This window comes from Puntigrus tetrazona, chromosome 1 (genome assembly GCF_018831695.1).
Source record: "Puntigrus tetrazona isolate hp1 chromosome 1, ASM1883169v1, whole genome shotgun sequence".
Classification (NCBI taxonomy): domain Eukaryota; kingdom Metazoa; phylum Chordata; class Actinopteri; order Cypriniformes; family Cyprinidae; genus Puntigrus; species Puntigrus tetrazona.
The window spans coordinates 4,716,605-4,743,410 of record NC_056699.1 but is presented as its reverse complement, the minus strand read 5'-3'; the positions used below and the strand labels follow the sequence as shown (position 1 = coordinate 4,743,410).

Genomic DNA, 26,806 nt, shown 5'->3' with positions numbered 1-26,806 from the left:
GCCGTGCAACACAAGGGAAGGAAGCGCGCACGGAACCACCAGGAAAATAAAGGATCTTATTCACTGAATCGTACTTTCTGATTACACACAGGACGCATCTCACCTTCTGTCTCTGCTATTTTTGTGCCACAAGATTTGTTCGTTACAAATTCAGCGAGGACTTGGAGTCTAGTGTTGTATGACAAGAAAAATGAAAGCTCATTTTAAAACAAAGATGTATTTTTAGTGGAGTTTTAGAGGCGACTGACAGCAGGCTTTTGGAGTGAAACAGGACGTGACCTCATAGTCTTTGAAGGCCTGCCATCGCTCCCGTGTAGAGAGGGGTGTTGAGTGAGTGAGACCTGATGGCCAATTGTACACATGGCTCTCTGTTCCTCACGGACACACTGGAAAAATGATTCTGTGGTGAGGGAAACATAGCAGAAAGGACTTTCGCTGAATAGGTTACTTCGAGCTTGGCTTGAAAATGTCAAGCAAATCCTACATTTGCGCTTAATTCAAGCGTGACGAAATGCTCCTGTTTGTGTGTCCTTATGACCTGATTCAAAAGAACTTTACAATATACGCATTTTTTACACGATGAGTAATGAAATGAAATAAAACGTACTTTATTTGCTAGCTGACAGATTAGACAACTTATATTTATATCTTTACATGTATAATGCATCTTAAAAGTACTATGTATGACTGAGTTTATATATAATATATTTCATATCTGTACACTCTCTGTCAACCGGATGCTTTAAGGTGTATTTACTGACTTTAATTAATGCCACAAACTAGAGTTTACATGTTGTTACATCATTAAAATTGCCTCTTGAAGAAAGTCTAAACCTCTTATTTAAATGCCTTATCCATTTTTTTGTTCCTTGCACTAAAAACAGCCATAATTTAGCTTATCGACTTAGTTTGATCATTTCCACCCTGTACAGTAAATGAGTTATTCTTACCTTTTAGGCTTTCATATAGACACACACACACACACAAATGTAAATGTATATATATATATATATATATATATATATATATATATATATATATATATATATATATATATATATTTTTTTTCTGATTATTAGCATGTTTTTATTATCATCTTTTCTAGACCGTGGCAGAAAACGCACCCTAACTTTGTCTGCTTAAAGTTAACGAAAATTTGCATTAATGCATAAAAGCATAGCCTAGCAAAACAATCATAAATTGGCCTTTTTGAGTCATGGGCACTAAAACTGAATGTCAAACATGCTGCTGCGTTCTGCATGAAAATCTGTCCTTCCTCTTGCCTACTGTAAATTCCTGGTGTGAAGGCCTTCCCAAAAGCAGTTCTCGGTGAAGTATTTTCGGCATGGCATAGCTCTGCTGTGTCATTAAAAAACCTCTGTGCCTGTAGTTAGAGCTTTTGATTGTAGAGCAGCTTGGCTTGGGTGGGGTGGTTCTGTTCTGTGGCCGCCGGTCCAGAAACATACGACATTTCAGCCTTAGATTACAGTTCTCATCTAGTCCGTGCCAACGGGCACAGAAACACACCTAAAATCCTTAAAACTGTGTGGTCTGCATAAAAGACATGCATGTCGTGGCTTTAGTGTGGAACATGAAGTCACCGAATTCTTCACTGTATGCTTCTTTTAAAGAAAATATTTAAGTTTCATGATCTCGTCATGTTGCACGTGAGCGGCGTTCAGTAATCATCTGTGAAATGAAATTGCATGTATAATTCAGCTCGAATCCTAACTTTTGACTCAAGTAATCAGTCATAAAGATCACTGCTGTAATTAATTTCGGTTCAGTTGTCACACTGGAAGGGGAAGTTTGGGGTTATTGTTATTTTTTAAGATTATTATGAATTATTGTCAATTAAGACATTTATAATGTTACAAAAAATTTGGTAAGAACAAAAGACAATGAATAATAATTATAATAATAAAACATTTTACCAAACCAAATAATTTATATGCAATAAAATTGTATTATTTATATTACCAGTATTTCCATGATTTATAAAAGAGAATTATAGCACACGTAACACATTATTTTATATAATAATTAATTGTAGGGGGTTAAACAATAATTAAAGCTGTATATTTTATTTTATTAGCATGCATTTTAAATGCATTACTGTACTTTGCTAAGCATAAAAGACTAAAAAACATTAAAAAGTCAACTTTTCCGCTAATATTTCTGAACTTTTCTGGTAATGCTCTGATACCGCTCTTATTACATGCAAAATTAATAAGAGCAGTATGTTATATGCTCTTGCGAACACGGGCATTATGAGTAATGTCAAAGAAAAACAAAATCCTCAGTGTATCCTTTAACAGACTAAACAGATGAGATTTTTTTGAAATGAGAAACCGTGAAATGTTAGTTCATCAGGAAGGAATGGCTATGCACCAGACATTAATCTAGTCCAACTGCTGTGAAGGTCGACAGTTCTGGCTATGCTCCTGCTCTGCCCTTGACGACCCATGTTGTTCAGGTCCTGTGGTCAGGTCTGTCCCCCTGGAGGTCAAATCACGCAATGACTTCAGATTTCGGAGCTATGGCAAAACATGAAATAAACATTGCCACACATTGCCTCATGTAATTGTGCATTGCACACCTTGCCTCGTATCACTATGACCATTGCTACGCACGTGGGCAAGACTATGATCTTTGCATTTGCCTTGCGTGCAAGCCACCTTCCTAGAAAGGTGAACTGGAATTTGTATGATTTATCATGGTTTCATCATATGATGTGATATCTTGAAAGTTAATTGCATTTCAGGCTGTGTATTATTGCTAGAGAGGAAGGCCAGTCAAAATCCAAAAATAACATGCGCTGTAGCTTTGAGTCTGTCTGTGTGTGTGTGTGTGTGTGTGTGTGTGTGTGTGTGTGTGTGTGTGTGTGTGTGTGTGTGTGTGTGTGTGTGTGTGTGTGAGCCTGAGTTACTGGCAACTGATGAGGAACACAAGTGCGTGCGCGAGAATGAGAGAGAAAACGAGTGCTGATGTTTTATTCACAAATGAATCATTGTTTGAAACGGTTATAGCTACATTTGAATGTCACACGACTCTTTTAGTGAGAACATTGACACAATCTTGTACGAAAACATAGTGATAATCACATGGCTATTTGGAGCTTCTGATTGGTCGGTTGCATTCGGCAGATGTTTTTGCATAATGACCTAACCGATTAGTCATTTTTGAACTACTTCATTGAAAGTGATTCGCTGTAATGAATCGGACTGTCAAAACCGAGAACGCGCGCGCGCGCGCGAGAGAGGGATGGTTAAACATAAAAAAAGCTGTTTTAAGAAATGACTTTTACCGTTTACATTTATTCTCCTACTACCAACACTACAGATAATAACAGTCTTAAACGCGAGCTAATTGTATCTTTTAAGCGACTGATTCAATGGATCTTTTCATTGAAACGAACCGCCTCTCACAATTTAGCAAAATGCATTTAGCTTAGGAAACAGGAATGATTCGCAATCCTTCATTTTGAAACGAATCTACTAAGGACTCATTTGAATGCAACTTCTGTTAACTTTTAAACGATGACCAAATTAATGAATAGGTAGACTGAAACGAACCGAATCGCTACAACGAATCTGCCTCTAAGTTTTAAAACGCGAGAGAAATGTGGATCATCCACTACTGGGTTTATTTGTTTTTTTTTTTTTTTGAATGGGTCGCTTTTTAATGCTCGTGCTTATTTAAACGATTAAGCTAACTTTCGTGGTAACCTTTGAACGATGGCCGATTCTACGGATCTGTTCATTGAACGAACCGACTCGCTCAAACGAATCGGACTTCTCAACGCTCCGACAGAGAAAGAGAGAGAGAGAGAGAGAGAGAGAGAGAGAGAGAGAGAGAGAGAGAGATGTTCTCTAATCAGTGACTGAGGGGAGGCGGGCCAAGAAAGCTCAGTGTAATGCGATAGCTGCGCCGCTCAGAAATGCTATTACACACATACTGGCTCACACACACACACACACACACGCACACACACACACACACGCTCGCGCTCTCCCGCACATCCACACGCGCTACCACAGCTCCGCGCGAGCACAGCAGTGCGCTACAACACGCTTCTGTGCGCAACGCAATTCCAATCCTGCCCGGCAGTTTGGACAAAACTTGGTGCCTCCCGAGTACGACTGAATGACTCGCGAGAGCAAGAAGATATCAGAACATTTAAACCAGGAGGGCAGCGTGTTTTAAGCGGACGATTAAGGGAGAGATCCCTGCGGAAACCTCTATCAAACCATCGGAGACCAATAAGGCAATGGAGCGCAATAACGCATGCAAATCCGCGACGGCTTTATAACGGAATACAGTTGAAGACCTCTAATTTAGTGTTATTTGCGGGAAAAGCCGGCTGTGTTAGGACAAAGCGTGACTTTATGAGTGTATGAAACAGATCATGTTATGCACAGTTCGCATTAGCTGTGCGCAATTGGCTCAGAACTGCGTTTGAATATGAAATTCTGATCAGCGTAAAGACAAAAAGGCTTGCTTTCTGTTCTTTTCTCATTCTGTATCACCGGCGCGTGCTTCTCGAAGAAGATCACTAGTTGAATACAGGTCACTTCTTCAAGGCAGCGCAATTTTTGGGAAGATGGATTTCTGGGTATCTCACCAAGGGATTGCGTTTATTTTTTGCTTCGTTCTGAAAGTCGGCGCAACAGAAAGTAAGTTTGTTTGTCTCTCTCTCTCTCTTTTTTTTTTCTTTAGCTTTCATAACGGTATCCGCGCGTCTAAATTCCCATCCAGTGAGGCTATCCGCAAATGGCAAACAGATTTCTCTCCTGGCGAAGCGACGCGTGTTTCTGCTGTCCAGGCAAACCGTGCCGAGAAAACGAGAGCTTCTGGTTCGATTTAGTCGAGAAAAGCAGCAGATTTCTATCGAATAATTGGCAGCCACGCAAATAAATGTGAAACCCGGCAGTTTCACATCCTTAAGTGCTTTGCTGAGACGTTGCATTTATTATTAGTATTATTATTTTGGTGAAACAGAAACATTCTGACTTATCTGGACAACTTACGGCTTCCAGAACAAAGTGGGGTGTAATGCGTGTCACATGTGATCATAAAAAGTAACTAAAAAGCATGGAATAAATGTTCCGATTTCCACATTTTGACTTATCTGGGCAGCTTAGGGTTTCCAGACCAAACCGGGGTGTAATGCATGCCGTGTGCGATCATAAAAAGTAACTAAAAACTTAAAAATGAAGGTTCCTATTTCAACATTAAAGGCTAATCGGATAACAAAAGTTCTATGTAGATATAAAAGCATGTAGTTTAAACATAAAGAACATTTTCTATGAAGAACCGTGTAGATGCAGTCTTTATATAAACCGAGAGAGCACAGCAGAAACCAGAGCATGAAAATATCAGGACTTCCAGAAAATATCAGGACTTGATTTTAGGGTCTCGCAGGGTGCATCTCACTTAACCCTTATGTTAAGTTTCTTGCGCTTCTGACGAGATCGTGGGAGAGTTATAGCCTATAGTATTCCCCTGAATGATCATGATAGCCCATTCATGTATTCCAAGGGAGCTACCTCAAAATATACCGCCGTAGTCGATGTTTATGCAGAACGATATGGATTTAGTGCTAAATCAGAAAAGCGGTCAGTGTAGTGTCGAACAGGAATGGGCTACACATTGCAACGATGAAAAGACTACAAAACTATCGTTACATCACGAACACTGCTACGGCCTCAGCAGATGAAATTTACTTTAAAAAGTCGACCCGGAGGTGTTTGCATGTATGTTTGACAGTGGCAGTCGTTGCCCTCTTCTCGAAACGTGCCTGTGCTCGGGCATGGTCGGTCTTCTGAAGGGGTTTTACCGGGAAACGGAGCCACGGCGCGAGGGGACTTCAGAGCGCGCGTGCAAAACACGCATAATATATTAGTGTTAAGTGCGACCCGCTTCGCCCATTTCTCCCGGAGTAACAAAACAATGGTTCATTAGAAGCTTTCGAATAAGCAGAAGTGATAAGGCTGCAGCAACACAATGTCGACCAAGTTTCCACGGGAGATTGTTTTCGCAGATACCGTCAACAATGCATCGTTCATTTTAACGTTTGCAGCTAGCCTGTATTAAGTGAAAACGAGCAATCCGTCGTCTGGCTCAAAACCTCTTAGGTTAGATAATAATAACTATATGTGACGGTGTTTTGTGCAGTTTACAGTAGCTAGTCTCCATGCCCTAGTCCTCTCAAAGAGCATGCATTTATTTAGCAGCACCTGCAGTTTCCCACCAACAGGTAGAAACCCAAAATGATGAAGCAGCTAGAATTAGTGGCGAAGGGACTTCCAAAGATTAAAAGTTGCAGCTGCGAATGAATGAAGCCTACGCTTGCTTATGCACGACACTGTGGCTTGATTTAGGCTCTGTGCCATTGTTGCATTATTGCTCTTGACAGATAGGCTAAAAACTCTCATCATTGGAGCAGCTGGCTTAAGGGTACAGTGACATTGCAAATCATATTAGGCTACTTCTAAGGAATAACCACTTTGGATTGGCTAGGGTCTGAAGCAGCTTTGGAAAAGCTGGGCTTGCGCTGTTTGAAGCAGGTGAATAGACGTGGCATTTTACAACGTTGTTTACTTTCTGCGATTATTAGCAACGCCTGCAATTACATTTTGATAATTGTTTTCATGTTTACTCTAGGGGTGATTTGCGTAAACAGTTTTGATTTGCAAACCCCTATCTTGTTGCAGACAATTACACCATTATTTTAAGGTCGGGTGTTGGAAAAACCCATTTGGACCGCAGCCTGAAAGCGTACACATGCAGCGCCGTCGTAGGTACTCCTGTAACGCCCCTCTCCCAGAGCAGCCTCGACTGCAACAAGCACAACACAATGCACTGAATTATGGACAACAAAGACACAGCGTCTCTTGTGTGAGATCCATGCCTTTAGGGGCCTTTCTCAGCGTTGTCCTGGCCAAAAAGTGACACATTGACCCACATAGAACGATATCGGGCTGTCCTTGCAGTGGCAGATTTTCTGTTAATTGAAAAAAAACCAACACAATTTTCACCTGCCTCTCTATTTGTGCCTATTTACATTTGGTCAAACAATACCCTTAACTCTGGAGACTTCTCAACGAATGCTTCTCAGATAACTTTTAATTAAAGAGGCGGCCTGTTTGCAATTGCATGTTTACTGGGTATTTTACGTTTAAGGAACCTGTAACTGGTGGAAATCTATTATATTTCACCTTGTTTTTGGAAAATAACTGCATTTTGCTGTTTTTGAGCTGTCATTATGCTAGGATGTAATGGATGATTGCCAGGGTGTTGATATGCGGTTTAGGATGCTTTGCTAGGATTTTTTTGTTTATACATACCGATAAAAAACATCCTTCCATTATTTGCGGTCCCTATGTAGGATGATTTTACTTATTTTATCATCTGCCAGGTAAACTCGCACATTTGATTGACCACCTCTGCACAGGTTGTTCATGTTCATCACAAATAGAGCAAGTTTAACCGAAGTTTATTTTTTAGGGTTTATTTAAATCACTAGTATGAACAACGTTGTAGCTCTATAGTAATCATGATAATTGCATATGCTTTCTTTACTTCTAGGACAGCTTTTTTGTGTCCACTTTAGCTTGACACACCTGGTAAAAGGATAAAGAGACACATATAAATACTTCATGTGAACAAACAAAGCACTTAGTTCTCCCCAGCGTTCCTGCAAATAGACAGGAAGACGCACACACACATTTCCACACATCTTCTTTTCATCTACAACACCCCGAGTGGTTGTGTATGCCGTTTCATCCTATTTTTCTGGTTTTCGTGAATAGGAGAAATACTAATCTATGCAGAAGCTAGCAGTCTCGGCTCCGAAAAGAAGGTCAGAAATTTGCATTTGCAGGAAACCACGACCGGATCAATCCCCGCGGAGGCAGTGGGTGCTGAGAACTCCCTGGATTGCTTGAATTGAGGAGGAATTAAAAATATAGCATAAATAATTGAAACGGCCCCTCCTAGTTAGTGTCATTTTGAGCTTTTAGTGGAGCATGAGTGTGGGTGTGAGAGGGAAGACAGACAACGTGACACATTGATGTTTGTAAATTAGGGCACCGCAGAAGTTTCGGTGAGCCATAACTGTAAAATTTATGATGCATGATCAGATCGGATATGGGAATTGGTGACTGAAGTGCATTATGATATCTCTAAAATCTGATTGGATGAACTGCGTTTCAGAGTTTTTGCAAAACAGCTGATGCAAGGGCACATCATTTTTGAAACAACCATAAGTTGGTCTAAAAAACTGACTGTGATTACTATTAATACATGTGATTATTTATTGAACATTGTACTATTTTATACCACTTAGTTCTGGTTCAGTTGCTCATTTTGTGATTTATAATGCTCTAACTGTGAAACTTGGTAGCTCTTTCATGAAGTAATTAAGGTGAAGTGGAAAAGCGAAACCAAAATATTTCAGTCATGCAAATGAAAAATGCAGGGATAATTCAACTGAAAATTCTGTAATCATTTACTTGCCCTCATGTTTTTACATGTAAAAATCAGACCAAGTATGATAAAAGCCAATAAAAGTCAATATGACAAAAGTCAATATGGCTTGTGCGCTGTGTTTCATGTCTCCTGGATCCGTATGAAAGCTTTGTAACAGGAATAAAATGAAATTCATTTCATATGGATGACTCTTGGACTCTTTTGGCGAGTGCTCAGATGGTAGTGAGACTCGTGAGAAAGAGCGAATGAGAAAGAGTGAGCGAGAAAGCTTTGGTAAGGATGAATGGATCAGTGCTGATTTCCTCACCGCGGGTGACAGCACTTTTTAATTAAGGTGCGAATGCAAGGATGGAGAGAGAAAAGAGAGAGAAAAAGAGCGGGTGAGAGAGATGGAGATATGTCATGGTCTCTCTACATGGATGCAACTTATCGCCACAGAGACAGCTCAGCACAGCGATGATTCCATTAATAGAAATTAATACCAGCAGAGAGGAACACAAAACATTGGGTGTGTGCTCAAAATATTTAGAGTTTCAGATCCCCTTTTGTTTTTTGACATTGTGATTTTTTTAGTCTTTAAAAGCATCAACTAGATACATGTGTCACTATTTCCTCACTTTTTAGGTTGTTCTGAACGTGTTCGACTGAAATATGAGTCATTGTTTATCGCTAATCTTTTCCTAACCACTGCAACCTGAGAAGTAAACTGGTCTGATCCGTCAACATTTTTTAGGCTGGTTTTGTATGGATTAATTGAAAAGATCTGACTCAAAAGAATGATCTGTTTGCAAACCGGAAATTTCTACTTCTCTAATGAAGGTGCAAAGAAAAGCCAGGGATGTCACGTTTGAAATGTTATACGTATGAATGAAATCCTAATTTTGATATCAAATCTTTTCTGCGAATTGGTTTATTTGGTCCGCAAAACTGGTTTGAGAGATTTGTTCACAGATTCAGCGAACCAGTCACAGCTCGATGACTTTCAGTCTGTTCTTCACAAAAAAGATGGCACGCATATGGGCCATGTTTTCATGGAGGTTTTTGGGCATATTTGTTTGTCGTCCTTCTCGTTGCAACATCTGCTTCTGTGGAAAAAAAAAAAGAAAAATGTGAATTTGAAATTACGTAAGAGTGAGTAAATGTTTTATTTTCGGATGAACAAGCCATTTAAAGTTACACAAACCTTATTTTTATTCTTTGTTCATTCCTGCAGCCAGGTCTGAAATCTCTTCTCGAGGCTGTCTGTAGCCCCTCTCCCTTTCTGTCTCTCTACATGAAAGGACAGATCTGTCTAAAAAAAAGTGCCGAGCTCGCAAAATCCCCCCTCGTGGATTTATCCTCAAGACCCTCTTCCCTGAAAACAGACAATAGAGCGATAGACACAGCCAGAGAATACATGCAGACAGAATGAAAATGCTAGAATGATTGCTATCTGTCTGTCCTTTTGTGTTCCTATAATATATTGGGTAATAATACAGAGATGAGGTGAGGAATTCATGGGAGGAGGGCTGTGAGGGAACTGTCAAGTCATCTTCAGCACAAAATAAGAGAAAAAAAAATGAAGAAGAAAATGAAACCTATTTTTAGGCACTTTTTTTGCAACGTGACAGTATTTTCATGAGGACTGTAAACACAAAAATCCCCAATGTAATGCAAATAATAATAATAACACCAATAATAAATGTTTTTCACTGTAATTGCTAGCTTAATTTAGACAGATAGACACATGAATAGATAGATAGATAGTGTGTACGTATACATTATATATATTTTGTGAGTGCACTTACATTTTACTGGCGAGCTTTTCCCCTTCAGAGGATGTAGTTGAAAAGGTTTGTCAGGATTCGGTTGTTGCCTTAAATGCCACCTCATTTTAAGTGTACCTTTTAAAAAGACATAATAGCAGTGGAAATGTCAACACTTGAAAGAAGCCCCAACCACCCTTATACCTTTTATTCAGGCTCTTATGACTGGCACGAATGGGAGTCTTGGCTTCAGGCGATACTCAACTCCTTGTCTCAAGATTTTCCACCACACCAATGCATAGCGCTGAAGATCTTTAACATGGGTTTAGGATGCCCTGCAGCGCACCTTTGAAGGTCAATTTCACAAGTTTTCAGAAAATTCTGAGATATTGAGAGTTCTGGAGTTTAAGGTTGAGTTTGTGTCTCATTTTTCCGTGTCTCATTTTTGTTTTGATTCTTCCTGGCTGCATCGCTATTCCTTTGTTGCTTAAATATTAGCAACTCCATCTGTTCTCATCTGGGTTATGATCGTATAAGCCATGCAGTGTGCCCATAGATTCTGTTATATGCTGGAAACATTTGGGATAAGGGCGAAGTAGTCATGAAGTTTGTTCTGTCAGAAAGAGGAGAAGTTTTCCTAACGCTAGCTAGACAGCCATGTTTATCTATGTATTTGCAGAAGCCAACATCAGACCCAGAACTGTCAATCAAACCACCCGCTTCCTCTCTGAACCTGCACTATTCCCACTTTCCCTTTCCAACGTGTGCTGTGATGTATCCTGCTAAACATAAGCGTGTTAACCAGTTCCACTCACCTTTTGTGGAGGTGTACATTTTTATCATACAAAAAATGTAATCTTTAGGCTCGTCATCTCATAAGGTTGATGGCAGTAATCATGTGTACCCATGCTCTCAATGTCTGAGTCATTTCTTTCATGCAGTACCTTTTTAACTCTGTAACCTTTAAAAATGAATGTGATTCTATTTTCATAAATATGCACAGGTCAAGCGCAGACACTTCAGCTTTATTCAGTTTAATGTGATTATTTATTTGCATAAAATGAGCAGGACTGAAATGGAGAGCTAAAGTTAGTCACTGCATAAATGAGGCAGTGAAATATAGCTTACTTGAGGATGGTATGAAGCTTGCTTTGATATATCTTTTTGAATGCCTTTTGAACCAGGTTGAAATGTTTAAGAGTTGAATGTTTTAAGCTGATTACAAAAGACTGACAGGATATAAAGTGCATCAAGGACATGGGAAAAAAACCTATAAAATGATGACCAATTCAAAATGTATTTTTATGAAACATGTTGAATATTAAAGGAATAGTTCACCTGAAAATGAATATTCACGCCTTCCTCATGTCATTCCAAACATATAATCTTCGGAAGACAAATTAAGATATTTATGATGAAATCTGAGTTTTCAGAGCCTTCATAGCTGTCTATGTGACATCAGTGGTTCAACCATAGTTTTATATAAGCTATGAGAATAGTTTTTGTGCACAAAGAAAATAAAAATAGCAACTTACTTCAACGATACTCTTGAAAAAGTATTCCCATTACTTCATAAATTGACAATTATACCACTGATGCTGTTTATGCAGGGTCAGGAAGCTCTCGGATTTCATAAATAAGATGACACAATGACACAAGGGGGAGTAATTAATGAATTTTTATTTTTGGGTGAACTACCCTAATAATACATTGCATTTAATACAACAGCACACATGCCAACAATGGCATTATCATAATTCAATGGCATAATTCAAACTTAAATAATTAACTAATTTAAAATAAATATAATCGCGATGTTATGATGAAATAAAATATATTTGATTTCCATTTATGCAAACTGTGAGCTAAATATTTTTTTGAAGGAAAATATAGTAGGAATGACCCATCTGCTAATTCCTCAGTTGTCGTTTGGCTGGTATGCGGTTAAAAACCCCTCACTGCACGGTTGTCATGGTGAAAGACCAGAAAGTATTTCTGTCTCCTAATCTTAGCTCCATTTAGAATAATAATGACCAGAGTGATATCCTCTATGTGTGAGGGTGGCATGAAAAAGGGCTGTTGCGCATGTTAGCATGAACGCTAGCATGTGGAAGGAGTGTTTGGTGAAGATAACAGTGAAACCACGTTGGGTGAGGAGGTAGAAGAAAGGCTTTGTTATGCTGGATCCCATTGCAGCTTTCGGAGTGACCTCTTGAACCTCCAGAGAAGAGACCTGTGTGTCACTTCCTGCCTCATAGTTGACTGCGGTGGACTATTTTATTTTTTAGAGTGCAATGGAAATATGTTGAATGCTTCCAGACTTCTACATTAACATTGTGGGATAGCCTAAAAGAACATAAGGTAATTGGAAATGTGGGCTTCAAATTGTCAAATTATAAGCTTTATTTACTGTAGAAATACAGTATCCACATAGCAATGCCATTAAGGAGATGTTATTTTAGCTTAAAGTCAGCATTCCCATACATTTTCCCTCAACTTGTATAATGAGATGTGTTTTTGAGAGGTGAAATCATTCAACATGTACCAATTACTTGCAGGAACTTGTTTAAATGAACACAATAGGGCTAATGTTGATTTAATGACTTTTTTGTTCAACTTCATATAGCATTGCTTTTGTCCCTTGTGTGTTTTGACAACTTGATAAGCATTCCTGGCAGGCACGAATTGCTCACTCAGGGATTTGGTAGTTCTTGTGATTTATGTATTTAATTTGCCTTAAGTTCATGCTGCACTGCTTGACCAAATTAGCGTTAAGTATGTGGCTAATAACTAGCTTATCTAAGACTATACCTCACTTCACTTTCTTTCTATTTGTCTCTCTCCCATTTGTCTTAGTTGAGACATGCGGAGGCCAGCTGGATGCCAGTAACGCTGGTTACATCACATCTCCAGGATACCCTCTGGAATACCCACCCCATCAGAGCTGCCAGTGGGTGATCACCGCACCAGAACCCTCTCAGCGCATCGTGCTGAACTTTAACCCCCACTTTGAGCTGGAACGACTGGATTGCAGGTGAGAAGAAAGTCTGGGATAAAGGAAATTAGCTGGAAAAAAGGGGGAAATTAAGCACAGTCCTATGGAACGATAAGCACGTGCGTGCAATTAATTTACCTCCAATGGAGCATTTGCAAACCCTGCCCTGTGTGCGGAATTGTTGATGAGGCGAGAGTGGAAGATAAGGGAAAAGAGGGTGTGAAAGAGGAAGACGTCGAACACACATAATTTATCGGATGAGAGAGAAAGATGTGAGTCAGGGGGAAGGGGCAGAGAGGATGTGTGAGAAAGAGATAGTGGATTTGGGAGAAAAAGCGACCCAGAGAGGTGGAACTACTGTATGTGAAGAGAGCAATGATGTTGAGGGTAAAGTTAAGAGAGATATAATAGGGTTTAGAGCGAGCCTAAAGGGCTTACTCAGGGATGTAGTGCAGCTGTCACTGGGAAAGGGGGTCGTCTAGAAGGCTTTTTGTGGAACTGTTTCCCCTCAGCTGTAAAATTAATTACGTTCATCCATAGGCTCTCGCTTCTCAGAGTCTGACTTAAATTACAATGACCAGTAGATCTGCTCTACCAATGCCACTCTGCTTCTTTTACCCTATAGGACAGGGATTGGCAGCTCTGGTCCTGAAGGGCCACTATCCTGAAAAGTTTAGCTCAATCTCTAATCAAACATCAGCTCATAAAGCTTTGAGACTTGGGATATCCTAAAACAAGTATGCCCAGACCTGCTGCTGGAGGGCCACTGTCCTGCTAAGTTTAGGTCAAATTCTAATTAAACGCACTTGAACTAGTTAATCAAGACTAGAAACTTCCAGAAAAGTGTGTCGGGGCAAGTTGGAGCTAAACTCGACAGGACATTGGCCTTTCAGGAGCAGGATTAGACTTTCTTGTCCTACAAGGTAATTGTTTAAGACATTTGGAAATATGGTTAAAGATGTTCTGTTCACCAGCAAATTTTCAAAGTAAAATCAGTTTGTGAATTTTTTATGGGGTCTAGATCTCTAAATGGAGCATTTATAATGGGAGCAGTGACTGCTAGCAATGAAATAATATAAAGAAGAGTGTTAAAATTTGGCAATCCATTCAAAATCCATTCATAATTCACACAAATATTATAATTTTGTGATCATTTTCTCACCAAACTCGTATGACTTTTTTTCTTCCAGGGAATTGAAAGGAGAAGGCTATCCACATGTTTGATAAAACATGAGAATTAAAGAATCATGACTGAGTTTTCATTTTTGGGTGAACTATTCTACTAAGACTCTCTCGACAAATGACAAATGGTCTTGTACTTTGGATGCATTAGTCAAAATTACTGTCTGGGATTTTACTGTCTAAAATTACTGTCTGTCGTCTTCAGGGCTGTGTTGTCCCTGCTGGTGTGAAATTGATGTTGTTTTTAAGCGCTTTCTTTTATGAGTGGTTTAAACCCACTGTGGCTTCCCCACGGGCCGCCCATGTGCATGACAGCAACGGGGAAGGGTGTGTCTCAGTTATATCTGTTGGATAGCCCTAAAAAACAGCCAGCTATGAATACACGGGTACCATTTGAGGTAGGCCATGTGTTTATATATTTATGTTTGTATAAACAAGCAAGATATTTTCTGCTTTCTGCTTTGTGGTAGCTACATTTGGAGGCTTTATCCAAACTGTCACGGAAGAGACACTGGGAGAAAGTGGTAGAGATAGAGAGAAGGATAGACACCAGAAATACACACCTCAGTGGCTGATGTCTTTTGCTGATACAGCTCAAGCTAATGCCCCCTCACTCCTCAAATGAACATTCTGGATTTGCTGTGTACAAATGTTCAATCTCTTTTCCTGCTTGGGTGGCTTCTTGAGGTTGGACAGCTCTGGCTGTATTTGTGGTTCAGATTAGGATTCCTAAATGAGATAGAGTGCACACAGGTTTGAGAAAGGTATTACATTGAAACACATTCCCAATTGGACTCCAAAAATGGGTGAAAATGTCAGGCCTATTAGAGGAAAATGTAAAGGCGGTTGCTTCAGAGTGTGCAAATAAATACTTAGTTACAGTAAAACAGACATGGCCTGGTCTTGGAAGACAACTTTTCTGCAGAGTTTAGCTCCAACACACCTGTCTGGAAATTATTTAGTAATTCCAGAGTCCAATTCCAATATAAAGCGACATGAGCAACAGAGACTGTTGACGATATGAGAGTCAGCAGTACAGCTACTCGTCAATCTCCAGCAATATTATATCTGTAATAAAAATAATTGGGTTTGCTCAGGGATATGTTTGTAACAAAGTTCTTGGAACAGATTTCAAAGATTTTATGCCAAGAAAGTTCCAAATTTTGCCGAATTAAGAGCATAGTTTCTTGGAAGTTCCTTGCTTTCTTGACAAACTGATATAACGCTGTGCACCCTCCCATACTGACTAAAACCAGCCCATCAGATTAAAGGAAAGCCACTTTTGGAAAGCATATTTTTTGTTTGCTGTGTGTATCACACAATATCCAAAGCAACGGGCAATAATTTTACCTTTAGGTGCACAGCTTGTCACCGGGGCAATACTCTTTGCATTTTATGTATGCATAAAAGGTGCATATCAGTATCTTAAAGTGGTATAATATGAACCCTTCAGGTACTATTATAAACCTTAGGGGGAAATAAGGTGTAAATATCTCCTTTCATGGGTTCTTGACAACTCTTAGGTAGTATTGGTAGGTAGTATTTCATTTTTACAGAATGTAGAGTCCATCTGAGGCTGATATTCAACATTAGCAGGCAATTAATGTGGCTGTTTATATGCCGTCGGTTCAGTAGTGGGCTGAAATTGAGCTGCAGGGCTTTTGTAGTTGTGGCTTGCAAGATTATGATGCAAGAAAACACACACTGTCTATTGACCACACTCATTCTTAACCCTCATTACTCTGTCTCCCAGTCTGAATAAGGGCAAGGAACTCGGGAAGAAACGTGTGATGAAAAATTGTAAGAGGTGTCAGATGCTTTACGCTACTGTGCTTCATAAACTGGTCTCTTTCTAATGGTCCACTTCAAGCTTTCATCTCCTCCATCTGTATTTTGCTATATATACAATGAGTCATCGTCAGCACATTTAAGGGAGGTATGATTGAAAGGCCTGGCTCCGTCTTTTAGATGGCAAACACTTACACACACTAGCAAGCAAATTTAAATTCACCTTGTGCTTATGAGTGCTGGCTCGGAGTCTCTGTTACTCGGAGGAGCTGCCTCGGTTTCGCTTAGCTTGCACAATTTACTCTAGACAAGGTCAAAGCAGCTTCTTGTGCCCTAAACCATACTAACTAATGTGCTTCTAAAAAGCATTTTGTGGCTCACATGATGTAGTTAGGATAGGTGTGGTATCAGTGACATTTTTCAAGGGGCACTTTCAGCAGGGAATTTTTATTCCAGGAGCAAAGCCATATGGCTTTTACCTGGAGGGCTATGAGCAGATTGATCTGAGATAGATGCAATAAAAATGGCAAATGAAATATCTGGCCGTATCTTTAATGTGATGCTCCTCTCCTTTGAGATGAAAGAAAAAGGGCGGAGAGGTGAGAAGTGAACTCTGTTTTTATCTATCTATCTATCTATCTATCTATCTATCTACAAAACTGTATAGCTATCTATCTATCCGTCTGTCCACTATAAAGTCATTTTTTTCAGCCCTACATGTCTCCACCCAGTTTGCCTCATTATCATTCTCCAAATAGATCTCCATTATATTTTCTTGCCTTAACACATTAATCTGTATGCAAACAGCAAGTTCCTCCTGAATGCTAAATACTGAGTTCACGTAATGCATACAGAGGAGTAAGTAAATTGTTGTAGAAGGATTTAAATGTTGTACTGCAGTGGAAGGGCTTAAGTCGAAACCAGATCTCTCAGACATAAACTACTGACAGAGAGACAGTTGTTTGGGCTGAGGAGGGAATCTAGAAGAATTACTGGTAAGAGTGAGACAGATGTGTGCGATGAAGTCTGCATCACTCGAGGGAGTCTGCGCTCTACTCAAGTGATGAAAGTTCTCACGTTTACTATGCAGCGCTATCTGCAGATGTTGAGGTGCTAAGCTATTGAGCAGCATCAGCGTTTCTAAACTGCAAGCATGATATCACCCTCTTTCCACTTTTCCTCTGGGAATGGGATCAATGTATGTCCTTTGCCCTTAATGAAGAATCGATGAACCCAGCACGTTCAGAAGAGTGAGGTCATGGTCAAGAAGGTCACGGACCAGCGGAGGAAAGGCCACAGGGGTCATGCGCACAAAATCAGCATCACATAAATAAAAATGCCACAGATATAATAATGGCTATTCTTAGATCAATAATTGCTCAATTAACAGTATATATAGTTTCCAGCTCCTTTAGTCTTAAGTTGTGGTAAAATACCCATACAATGCTTTTGAATGCATATCAGTCACTGCTTAGTTTGAAATGCAACTATATGTTCGTCAGCATTATTGGCAAGTACATGAATTATTCCTTTGTCCACTAACTGGCCACAGTTAATCAATTGTCTGGATATCTTTGTATATGTATACATCAATGCTAACGAAGACTTGTCATAGTAGAGCTTGATGATTTCATAATTATTCAAATAGGTCAATAATGTTTTTTTAGGACACATCAGTGATGTTTTTAGGGCATCGGAAATATATCAGCAACCCCGGAGTGTATCAAGATATTGATAGCTCCAAAAAATGCAATCAGTCTGGAGCAGTATAAAGTGACACATTTGGGAATTCAAAGATTTAAAAAAGTCTCTCTTTACCCTGAGAAGCCAATTTTCCCCGAAAAAAAAAGTTTTAATATCCTTGATGGAAAAAAGGACCTAATGCATTCTGATAAGGCCTAAGGCTTTCAATGGCAACATAATGGGAATTGGGAGACGGAACGTTTTGACGGGAACTTGCTGATTCTCGGAAGGCCGGAAAATTCTCTATCCTTAAAGGTGTGAGTTTTGAAAAAAAAAAAAAAAAAAAAATGTCACAAATATTGCTTTAAAGCCAGTTTTAGTGTTGTTTATGAAAGCCTAAGGCTTCTGCGGTCTACCTCAGTCATCTGTAAATGTCAGCACTGTATCGGACAGCCATGCTATTTGTTTCCCGACCGGATTGAAGATGGCAACCCTCCCTCCCCCTTGGGAACCCTCCCCGGCATCTATTTAATATTTCACAGGCACTTATAGCTTATTAGGCTGCCCCCCCGGGGGCCGAGAGCGTGCGGCTTTCCATGCAGACTCTCAGCATTATTTAATTTCAATTTTAGTGTCTTGGCCGGTTGACGAGCCGTCCTGGAGCACGTCCTGCGGCTGCTGGCCTAAAAGCATGGCAGAATTCAAATGAGCGGCCATTGTGTTATTCGATATTGAAAAGCCAATGTGATTGTGTGTCAGACCGAATTATATTCTGAAAAAGCCATTGAGCTGAGTTTGAGAAAGATAGAGCTACAGGACGTCTTCATGGGATAATAAAGATATGCCATGCAGACTATAATAGCTGTTTGGTTCCAACAAAGTTTCATTTTCAGGAATCAGGAAGGAAGTTATACTTTGGTCACATGTGAAATGGCTTGTCGAAATCAGTTTTAGTTCCTGTACCAATGTATTTCATAATAAAACAGAAAGCTTAGGTACGATATAGTAGACTACATGTTACATTTTACATTACAATCCATTTTTTATTAGTTCTTGTTTTCTGGTAAAATATAACCCATGACTTTGGTGTTGCTAGCACTAAATGTTTACTAAAGGTTAACCATAACCATAATTTGCTGTAAAGAAATAATTAAAATAGTATATAAAGTATTTTAGAATATATATATATATATATATATATATATATATATATATATATATACTTTATATACATATATATATTTAATACTTTTACTTTTATATTATATTATTTTAAATTATCGTACGCTATATTATGTTACGTTACATTATATTATATTAGATTATATTTAGTGCTGTCAAATGATCACGATTAATCCCATCCAAAATAGAAAGTTTTTGATTATATAATATATGTGTGTACTGATTATGTGTATATTAATACAGGCACATTCAAGTTTATGTTTAAGGAAAATGTTACATTTCTATAATAAATGTGTTTATATATTATATAATTACAATAATATAAATATGTACATGTAAATAGTTTCAAAATATATGCTGTATATTTGTATATGTGCGCAATGCACACATATTATGTTAAACGAAAACAAACCAAAATAATTACATTATGGTATATTATATTATATTATGTTAAGCTCCTGAGCCAAATATAGGATTCAGCAGTGTTTTTTTTAGCAAGCCAGAGGGTGTTATGATTTAAAAACGCATGCTGAAGTGTTGTTTATTGTGTAGGTAGTTGATTTCAGGCGGTTCAGAGATTAATGGGGTCCAGGCTTATGTTACGCCCTAGTGTCACCCCAGCACATCTCTTTTCATTTGAACACTGCCAAGAAACAAACACGCTGTATTACTATATATGCACAAAACAAACACAGATAGTAGCATCTGCACCCCTGTGTATCTGTCTGTCTGTGCCTCTCTCCAGACAAACTGCTCTTTAGGGCAGCTAGTGACACCTCGGGGGACTGTGTAGGCCTGAAAAAAATGCTTGAAAAACACCGTAGGTGTGAAAAGCAATTAGCAGTGAAGCGGCTGGAGGGGAGAGGAGACAGAAAGTGAGATTGGAGAGGAAGACATGTCTGAACATGAGACAGGGACACGGGGCCTTTGCCCTCCTCGTGTCAAGCCTCTCTTCCCTGCTCACACTTACAAACATACCTCTGTCTGGGGAGTTTTCATCACCGCCTGTAGCACCTGAATAACCATTGAATCGTGCATAATTAGCATGCATAATTGCAGCTCTATTGCTCCCCAGTAAACAATTTGAGCTTTACGCCTATAAAACAATGTTATATTGTTGGGATAATGAGAAAAAGCTTCTTGGGTTCAGTCACAAGTGCTGTGAAATTGATACAAGCTTTTTTGTGAGGTAAATAAGCGATCCGGGCATTTCTGTTGATCAATGGGCATCCTGGTTTGTTTCCACTTTCAAGCGCATCTTGAAACGCACCGGAGCCAAGTGGAGGTGTCTAGAGACGGTCAATATCCACATTTGACACACTCACTTGTCACTGCTAATCCAGGAGCCAAGAGCCCCTACGAAATCAATTACAACCTAATTACACTTGCACACAGTTTACAAGCCTTCATCCCAGCTTTTCTAGTGTTCGAGGTGAGATGGACGCAGAAAGAAAGTGAGTGAGAGTTTGTGTGTGTGTCGTTTTACCTATGATATAGTTTGTACAGTAGCTTTAGTAATACAGCATTCACTGTAAAAAATAAAGAAAGATTTTTTTTCTTAAAAAACTTAAAAGTTTAAGGCAACCAGCTTCAGCAGATTTTTTCCCCCCCAAAATAGTTTATTTTAAAAACTTATATAAAATTATAAAAACTTATATTCATATATATTAGCATTTTATGTCATTTATAATATATATATATATATATATATATATATATATAAAAAATAAAAAATCTCATAGTTTGGGAATTTTTAAAATATGTTTATAAAAGTATAAAAATATATAAAAAATAATATAAAAATGTTACAATTTTAATCACAGTCTTGTAGTTTGCTAATGTATAATGCAATTTTTTTTCTAATTAAAAAAATTATGATAGCTAACTATTTGTATTAATAATCATATCAAAAGGCTGAAATATTTTCCCTAGTCTAAAGTTATTTCAAATGTTTCAAAATGATTCATCTGAAGTCTTATGCGTTAGAAGGATTTCTGATGCTGTACATGGATATGTAAGTTTGTTTGTGAATGTGTGTGTAGTCTAAATATACACTCTGTACCTGAAGTCTCCAAGTGTGCGGTCGGCCAGGGGGGTCCAGAGCAATGAAGAGTCAGAGACACCTGCCTCTTTATGTCATTCTGAGGGGCCCGGGGCCGTGTCAGGTTTTCACATACACACGCTCCCTGAGTGACGTGGAGCCAGCAGTTATGCGCCTCAACCAGGGATAAAACAAGGGAAGGAAAAGTTAAAAAAGGCGAAACATCACGTCTTCATTCTATTCTGGTTTGTAGAAAGTGCAGATACATTCATAGGCATCAGTGTATTTTTGAGTTTCTGTACGATTCTTTGGAGACTTTCTTTTTTTAGTGTTTCGTTATAGGTTTTTTCAGATCAGTGTTTTGGTTTTTGGATACTCTAAAGTACCAGAACAGTGATGGATTTCTAAAGAACTGGAGAATTACGAGTAACATTTTGAAGTTTGATTCATTTACTGAATCAGTTCATTCACGGAGTTCAACCTGACAGAAACCCTGATTTATATTCTTTGAGCATCTTTTCCACTTTCTTGTCTGCCTTTCTAAGATTACACACTTTACAAAACAGAAGAAAATATATAAAATAAAATAAAGTAAATGATGGGCTATATATAAGTCCCAGTGCAGTTTTATGTTTAACTCTTATAATAAAATCTTTTCCCATATTGTCAAATGTTGTGTTGGTTTTTTCCTTTGAACCATATTTTATTACCAAAATAATTAAAATGTTTATAATATAATATTTACTAATAATGTTTATTATTATTAATTATTCTTGCCATTTATGTTTTACCCCTGAACTCACAGTCCAGTTCTAAAAATGCTTTGTGAGTCAGTTTAACTGAATCATTTAATCAAATTACTTCAAAAGAATCATTTAATAAATTCAGTCAGTTTTAGGCTATGAAACATCTACAAGTGATTTTCCTCTTCATTTTTAGGAGCGTAACGCTAAGTTAAAATGCCTCGTACACTGTCTAAGTACGTTTTTTAAAGGTGCAGAGTAATTTATTCAGTATAGAGAGGTCTGGCAGTTCGGTTGGGAATGATGGCCTATGTTTACAGGGATCTTGTTCTTGTTGAGGGGTTAAATGGGGCAAGCATTCCTGAGGTGTGAGAAGAAGTCTGACTCATGCCTCTCTATGGCCAGATTTATTATAAGGAAGCACTCATGCAGACAACCGGCCGGATTTTTGAGAGTCTTTTGCCTCATTTAGACATTGTGTGTGAAGTGTTTTGGCAAAAGAGGGCAACGCACATTAAGGGATTATTTTGGCCGGACAGGTGGTCATTGTCTCAGCTCCTTCAGTCTGTCTCTGAAGTGACATGAAAAAATGTGTGTTTGTTGTGATAAGGCAGCAGTCCACTAAGGGTCAAAGGTCACCCCAGCTCAAATTAAAGCGACTCCTAGCAGTTCCTTCATAGTTACTCTTTTGCTGCAGAAGATATTGAATTGCACTTCCTTGTGTTCTTAATGTTTTTCCTTCCCAGAGGAACATTTTTTATTGCTTTTACTGCTTGGTAGACTTAGTTATGTTTAAATACCAACTTTATTCGCTGCAGATCATTTAGGAGAAGTATGTTTCCAAATGTTATTTTATTTGAACTTCTTTATTTTATTAAATGTGAAAATAACATTTTAGAGTTTTCATGGTTCGATTTTTAACTATAATATTCCTGTGGCAAACTTTGGCCTTTTTTTGGCCACACAGGAACATGCCAAACAGACAAATCCAAAAATAGCTTTTATGCATGTACTGTTTTTTTGCTTCCAGGTATGACTTCATAGAGATCCGAGATGGGAATTCTGAGTCTGCGGACCTGCTGGGAAGGCACTGCAGTAACATCGCTCCTCCTGCCATAATTTCCTCGGGTCCTGTCATCCACATCAAGTTTGTGTCTGATTACGCTCACCAGGGTGCCGGCTTCTCCCTGCGATACGAGATCTACAAGACTGGTGAGTGAGCTCAATTCTGCTGCTGCCGTGTGGTTAAGGAAACAGATAATTTTTTCCAAGGAAAATTTTTGGTTCCTGACAATGAACAGCTCAAGCATTCTCAGCCTATCCTCAGGTGCTTTCAAGTGCGCTCATGCTTTCTCCTACCACGTCAAAATGGGACTCTATTATACATCTAGATTGCGGCTATTATAAGTAGTGGAGAGTACCGTGTCACAATGCACCTTTACCTTTTAATTGTATATGCATATATAAATAAATCCATTCCGATTAATCTCAAACTGCAGTTGGGTTACTTTGATTAAGTGAAAAATGACTAAATATACAACCTAATTAACGCAAGAAAACATCCAAAAAAATATTAGAACGTAATAAAATTTAATACAATTTTAAAAAATGTATAAAAAAAATGCTTTGCAAAAAGTGTTGCATAAAATCTATTTTTGTAAATAAGCTCTTCATATTAATATTTATATATATATATATATATATATATATATATATATATATATATATATATATATATGTATATATATATATATATATATATATATATGTCATTGAGCATTGATTCATTGAGATTAATTCATCAAATCAATCGAAAGAAAGATTTTAGTTTGCATAATATATGTGTGTATATTTGGTTTATTTATTATTTATATGTAAATATATACATGCAGAATTTGTATATATATATATATATATATATATATATATATTAATGGATAAGAATAAGAAGAATGTGATTAATATTTTGAAAGTATAAATATATATATATATATATATATATATATATATATAATGCTTTTTTACAAATGTAATTTTTTTATTATTATTTTAGTCCTTCTGAAGTTACTAGTGTTTAATAACTAGTGTTTGGTGTCGGAGGGTCCTGCTGACAAGATCTCTGCAAATGTTAGGTTTCTGCATTTCAAAAAATAAACGGATTCTTTCAACGAGGCAGTATTTGTTAAGAAACGCCGGGCACACTTCACATAATTCATGATTTTTTTTTGGTCACTGTCTCTCCAGATGTTGAGACAAGCAACACATTTTCTTTAGCTGTTTTCTTTCATCACTCAGTGGTCGGGGTGTTTATGTGCGAACTCTCACTCGGCCTCAACCTTTGATTGATGGTTGATTGGAGCAGGCTGGTTTTTGAGGGTCACGAGTGGCTCAGGTTGATTTTGGAGGCGCTCTTGTTACGCTGTAAATCTCGTTAGCGGAATGACCCCCTGCGACCTTTAACTCGCTCTTCCAGAAGGTCGCTGCTCCTCCGTCCTGCTGCAAGGGCGTCAGACACACTGATTCTTAAATGTTCCCTCAAAGTTTCCGAAACGCTCCCAGACCAATTAAACATCAAGGGAGAGAAGAAAAGAAAATAAACTGAGTTTAGAGGAAAGGCGGAGAGGGGGCGACGCTTAACTCTTTTCATCCCTCCCCGAGCATGCCAGGAATGCCCTGTTAATTGGACTCTGATCTCTCGTCCTTGGGGAATTAGAGTTTGGAGTGCATTGGCAATTTGTGCATGGACTTTTGTAGCCATTTAGAGACATCTGTAGGGATTTTACTGTGCTAGCTGGAAATACATAATTGCAAGGTGTCAGAAACCTAAATTTCTATATGTTTTAAAAGTGCTAGGCCTGTGTGTGTTCATGCTAAAGTTGCTCCGGGTGGTTGTTAAGACAGTTGCTAAGGTGTTTTGGGTAGTTGCTAGGATGGCCGTAGACAGGCTTTGAAAATGAGCGAGGTCTGGGTTGGGGTTTACAATTGTGCTACAACAAGCCCTACTCTTTATATACACTTTGTTTTGAAGGAGGGGTGATTATTGTGAAATCATACCATATTTAGCGCATCAAAATTTGTTAATAGGTTTCTATAGGTTGGGTGATTTTATCAGCTGTTTATTATTAATGCAACAATATATATTACTGTTATAGTTTTCATTAATGTGAATTGCTAATATATAGATGGTAGAATTGTCTAGTGCTCTTGTCTTTAGCATAATGAAAATTTAACTAGGCCTACTGTACTGAAATAGCATAGACTTATTCATATTTCATTCATTCTGTAACCCACTTTTTTTTAGGTCTGTGTACTAGTGTTAAATCCTTCGGTTTTTGATAGCGTTGATAACATTTCTGACAGATAATATAGTGATTTGCTTTGCCCGTCCTGTAAACCTCAACTTCCTACTGTATTAACTTTTTAAAGTGTCCAATTAAGCAGAAAAGACAAGTCCAAGAAGGGTTATAATAGTTGTATCTAGCAACACAGCATAGGCTATTTCATACAATGCATGCAAAACTTTATTGCACACTATCTAAAATAAATTTTACATACAAACACATATATATGTAGTTTAGCAAATTAGACATTCAGAGAATGGTTCGAATGTAAATAAATGATTACATAATATATTCATATTATTAAATATAATAATAAAATATTTTTTTATATTTTTGATTGATTTATTAATTATTAGTACTATTATTATTATATTGAATGTAAAAAATAAGCTAAATAAAATAAATACAAATGTTTTTTTTTTTCAAATGTATTATTATTATAATTTAATACAACTATGCATATCTATATTTTATTTTTATATATATATATATATATATTTTTTTTTTTTGAATATTAATAAATATAATATTACATTTTAATTATGTACTTATTGGTTGCTAGATATATTTTAAAGACTTAATTCTGTCTGATATTATGGTCTGTAGACATGGCTCAGGTCCCTCCATTATACAAGTCTATGGGATTAGACATAGCTAAGTGTAATCAGTGGTAATAGTGATATTTGTCTTGGCAAAAGTCATTAACTACCACTACTGCGTTCCTTCAGGAACATTGCGCTAGCCGCGTACTCGTGGGAGTGCAGCGATTAATGTTGTTTTGCAACAGCGATGATTAGCCTGGTAACATAAGCACCGTGGCTTCATCATGGCTGATGGGAAAAACAGAGTTATTCTATCTCTAAGCCTTCACCTCACCTCAGTAATTGCTGAAATCATCACCATTGCCCTCAGGTACTGTTACCACAGATACAGTTGCTAACTCTAGTAGTATGACTCACGTGATAAGCCCACAATCTCATTTTACACTAACCAGAGACAGCCCGAGAACATCTTTTAATAAAGGCATGATATGCTTTTTCTCTTTTGGGATGTTAATATAGCCATGTGTGGGTGTAGCAGAGATGGAGTGGAGAGCATAGATATCTGACTTGTAAATGCTTTTCTGATCACTTGTCATCTGTGATGTGCCATTTTTGTGTGTTATGCCACTTTGTAGTCATTTCAGAATAATCTGTATATTTAATCATTTTATAATTAATTAAATTAAATAATGCATTTTAAAGAATAAACTTAAAAACATAACAAATATTTGAGTAATATTCAGGTTTTTGTGTGTATGTGTGTGTGTGTGTGTGTGTGTGTGTGTGTGTGTGTGTGTGTGTGAGTATGTGTGTGTGTGTGTGTGTGTGTGTGTATGTGTGTGTGTGTGTGTGTGTGTGTGTGTGTGTGTGTGTGTGTGTGTGTGTGTGTGTGTGTGTGTATGTGTGTGTGTGTGTGTGTGTGTGTGTGTGTGTGTGTGTGTGTGTGTGTGTGTGTGTGTGTGTGTGTGTGTGTGTGTGTGTGTGTGTGTGTGTGTGTATGTGTGTGTGTGTGTGTGTGTGTGTGTGTGTGTGTGTGTGTGTGTGTGTGTGTGTGTGTGTGTGTGTATTATG

The 26,806-nt window shown here is 38.0% G+C and overlaps 1 protein-coding gene across 2 annotated transcripts in view; it reads left to right on the top strand.

Moving 5' to 3' along the window:
* The first annotated feature begins 3,950 nt into the window (after positions 1-3,950).
* The window catches only part of nrp2a (neuropilin 2a), a 65,772-nt gene continuing 42,916 nt past the window's right edge, over positions 3,951-26,806 (top strand). Inside the window, exons 1-3 of one of the 2 annotated variants that reach the window (XM_043240468.1) lie at positions 3,951-4,676; positions 13,095-13,272; positions 22,883-23,064. In XM_043240468.1, coding sequence (XP_043096403.1) covers positions 4,604-4,676; positions 13,095-13,272; positions 22,883-23,064 — 433 coding nt within the window. In that variant the 5' untranslated portion in view covers positions 3,951-4,603. The remainder of the gene's footprint in view (positions 4,677-13,094; positions 13,273-22,882; positions 23,065-26,806) is intronic. The other variant, XM_043240460.1, reaches the window with a different exon arrangement.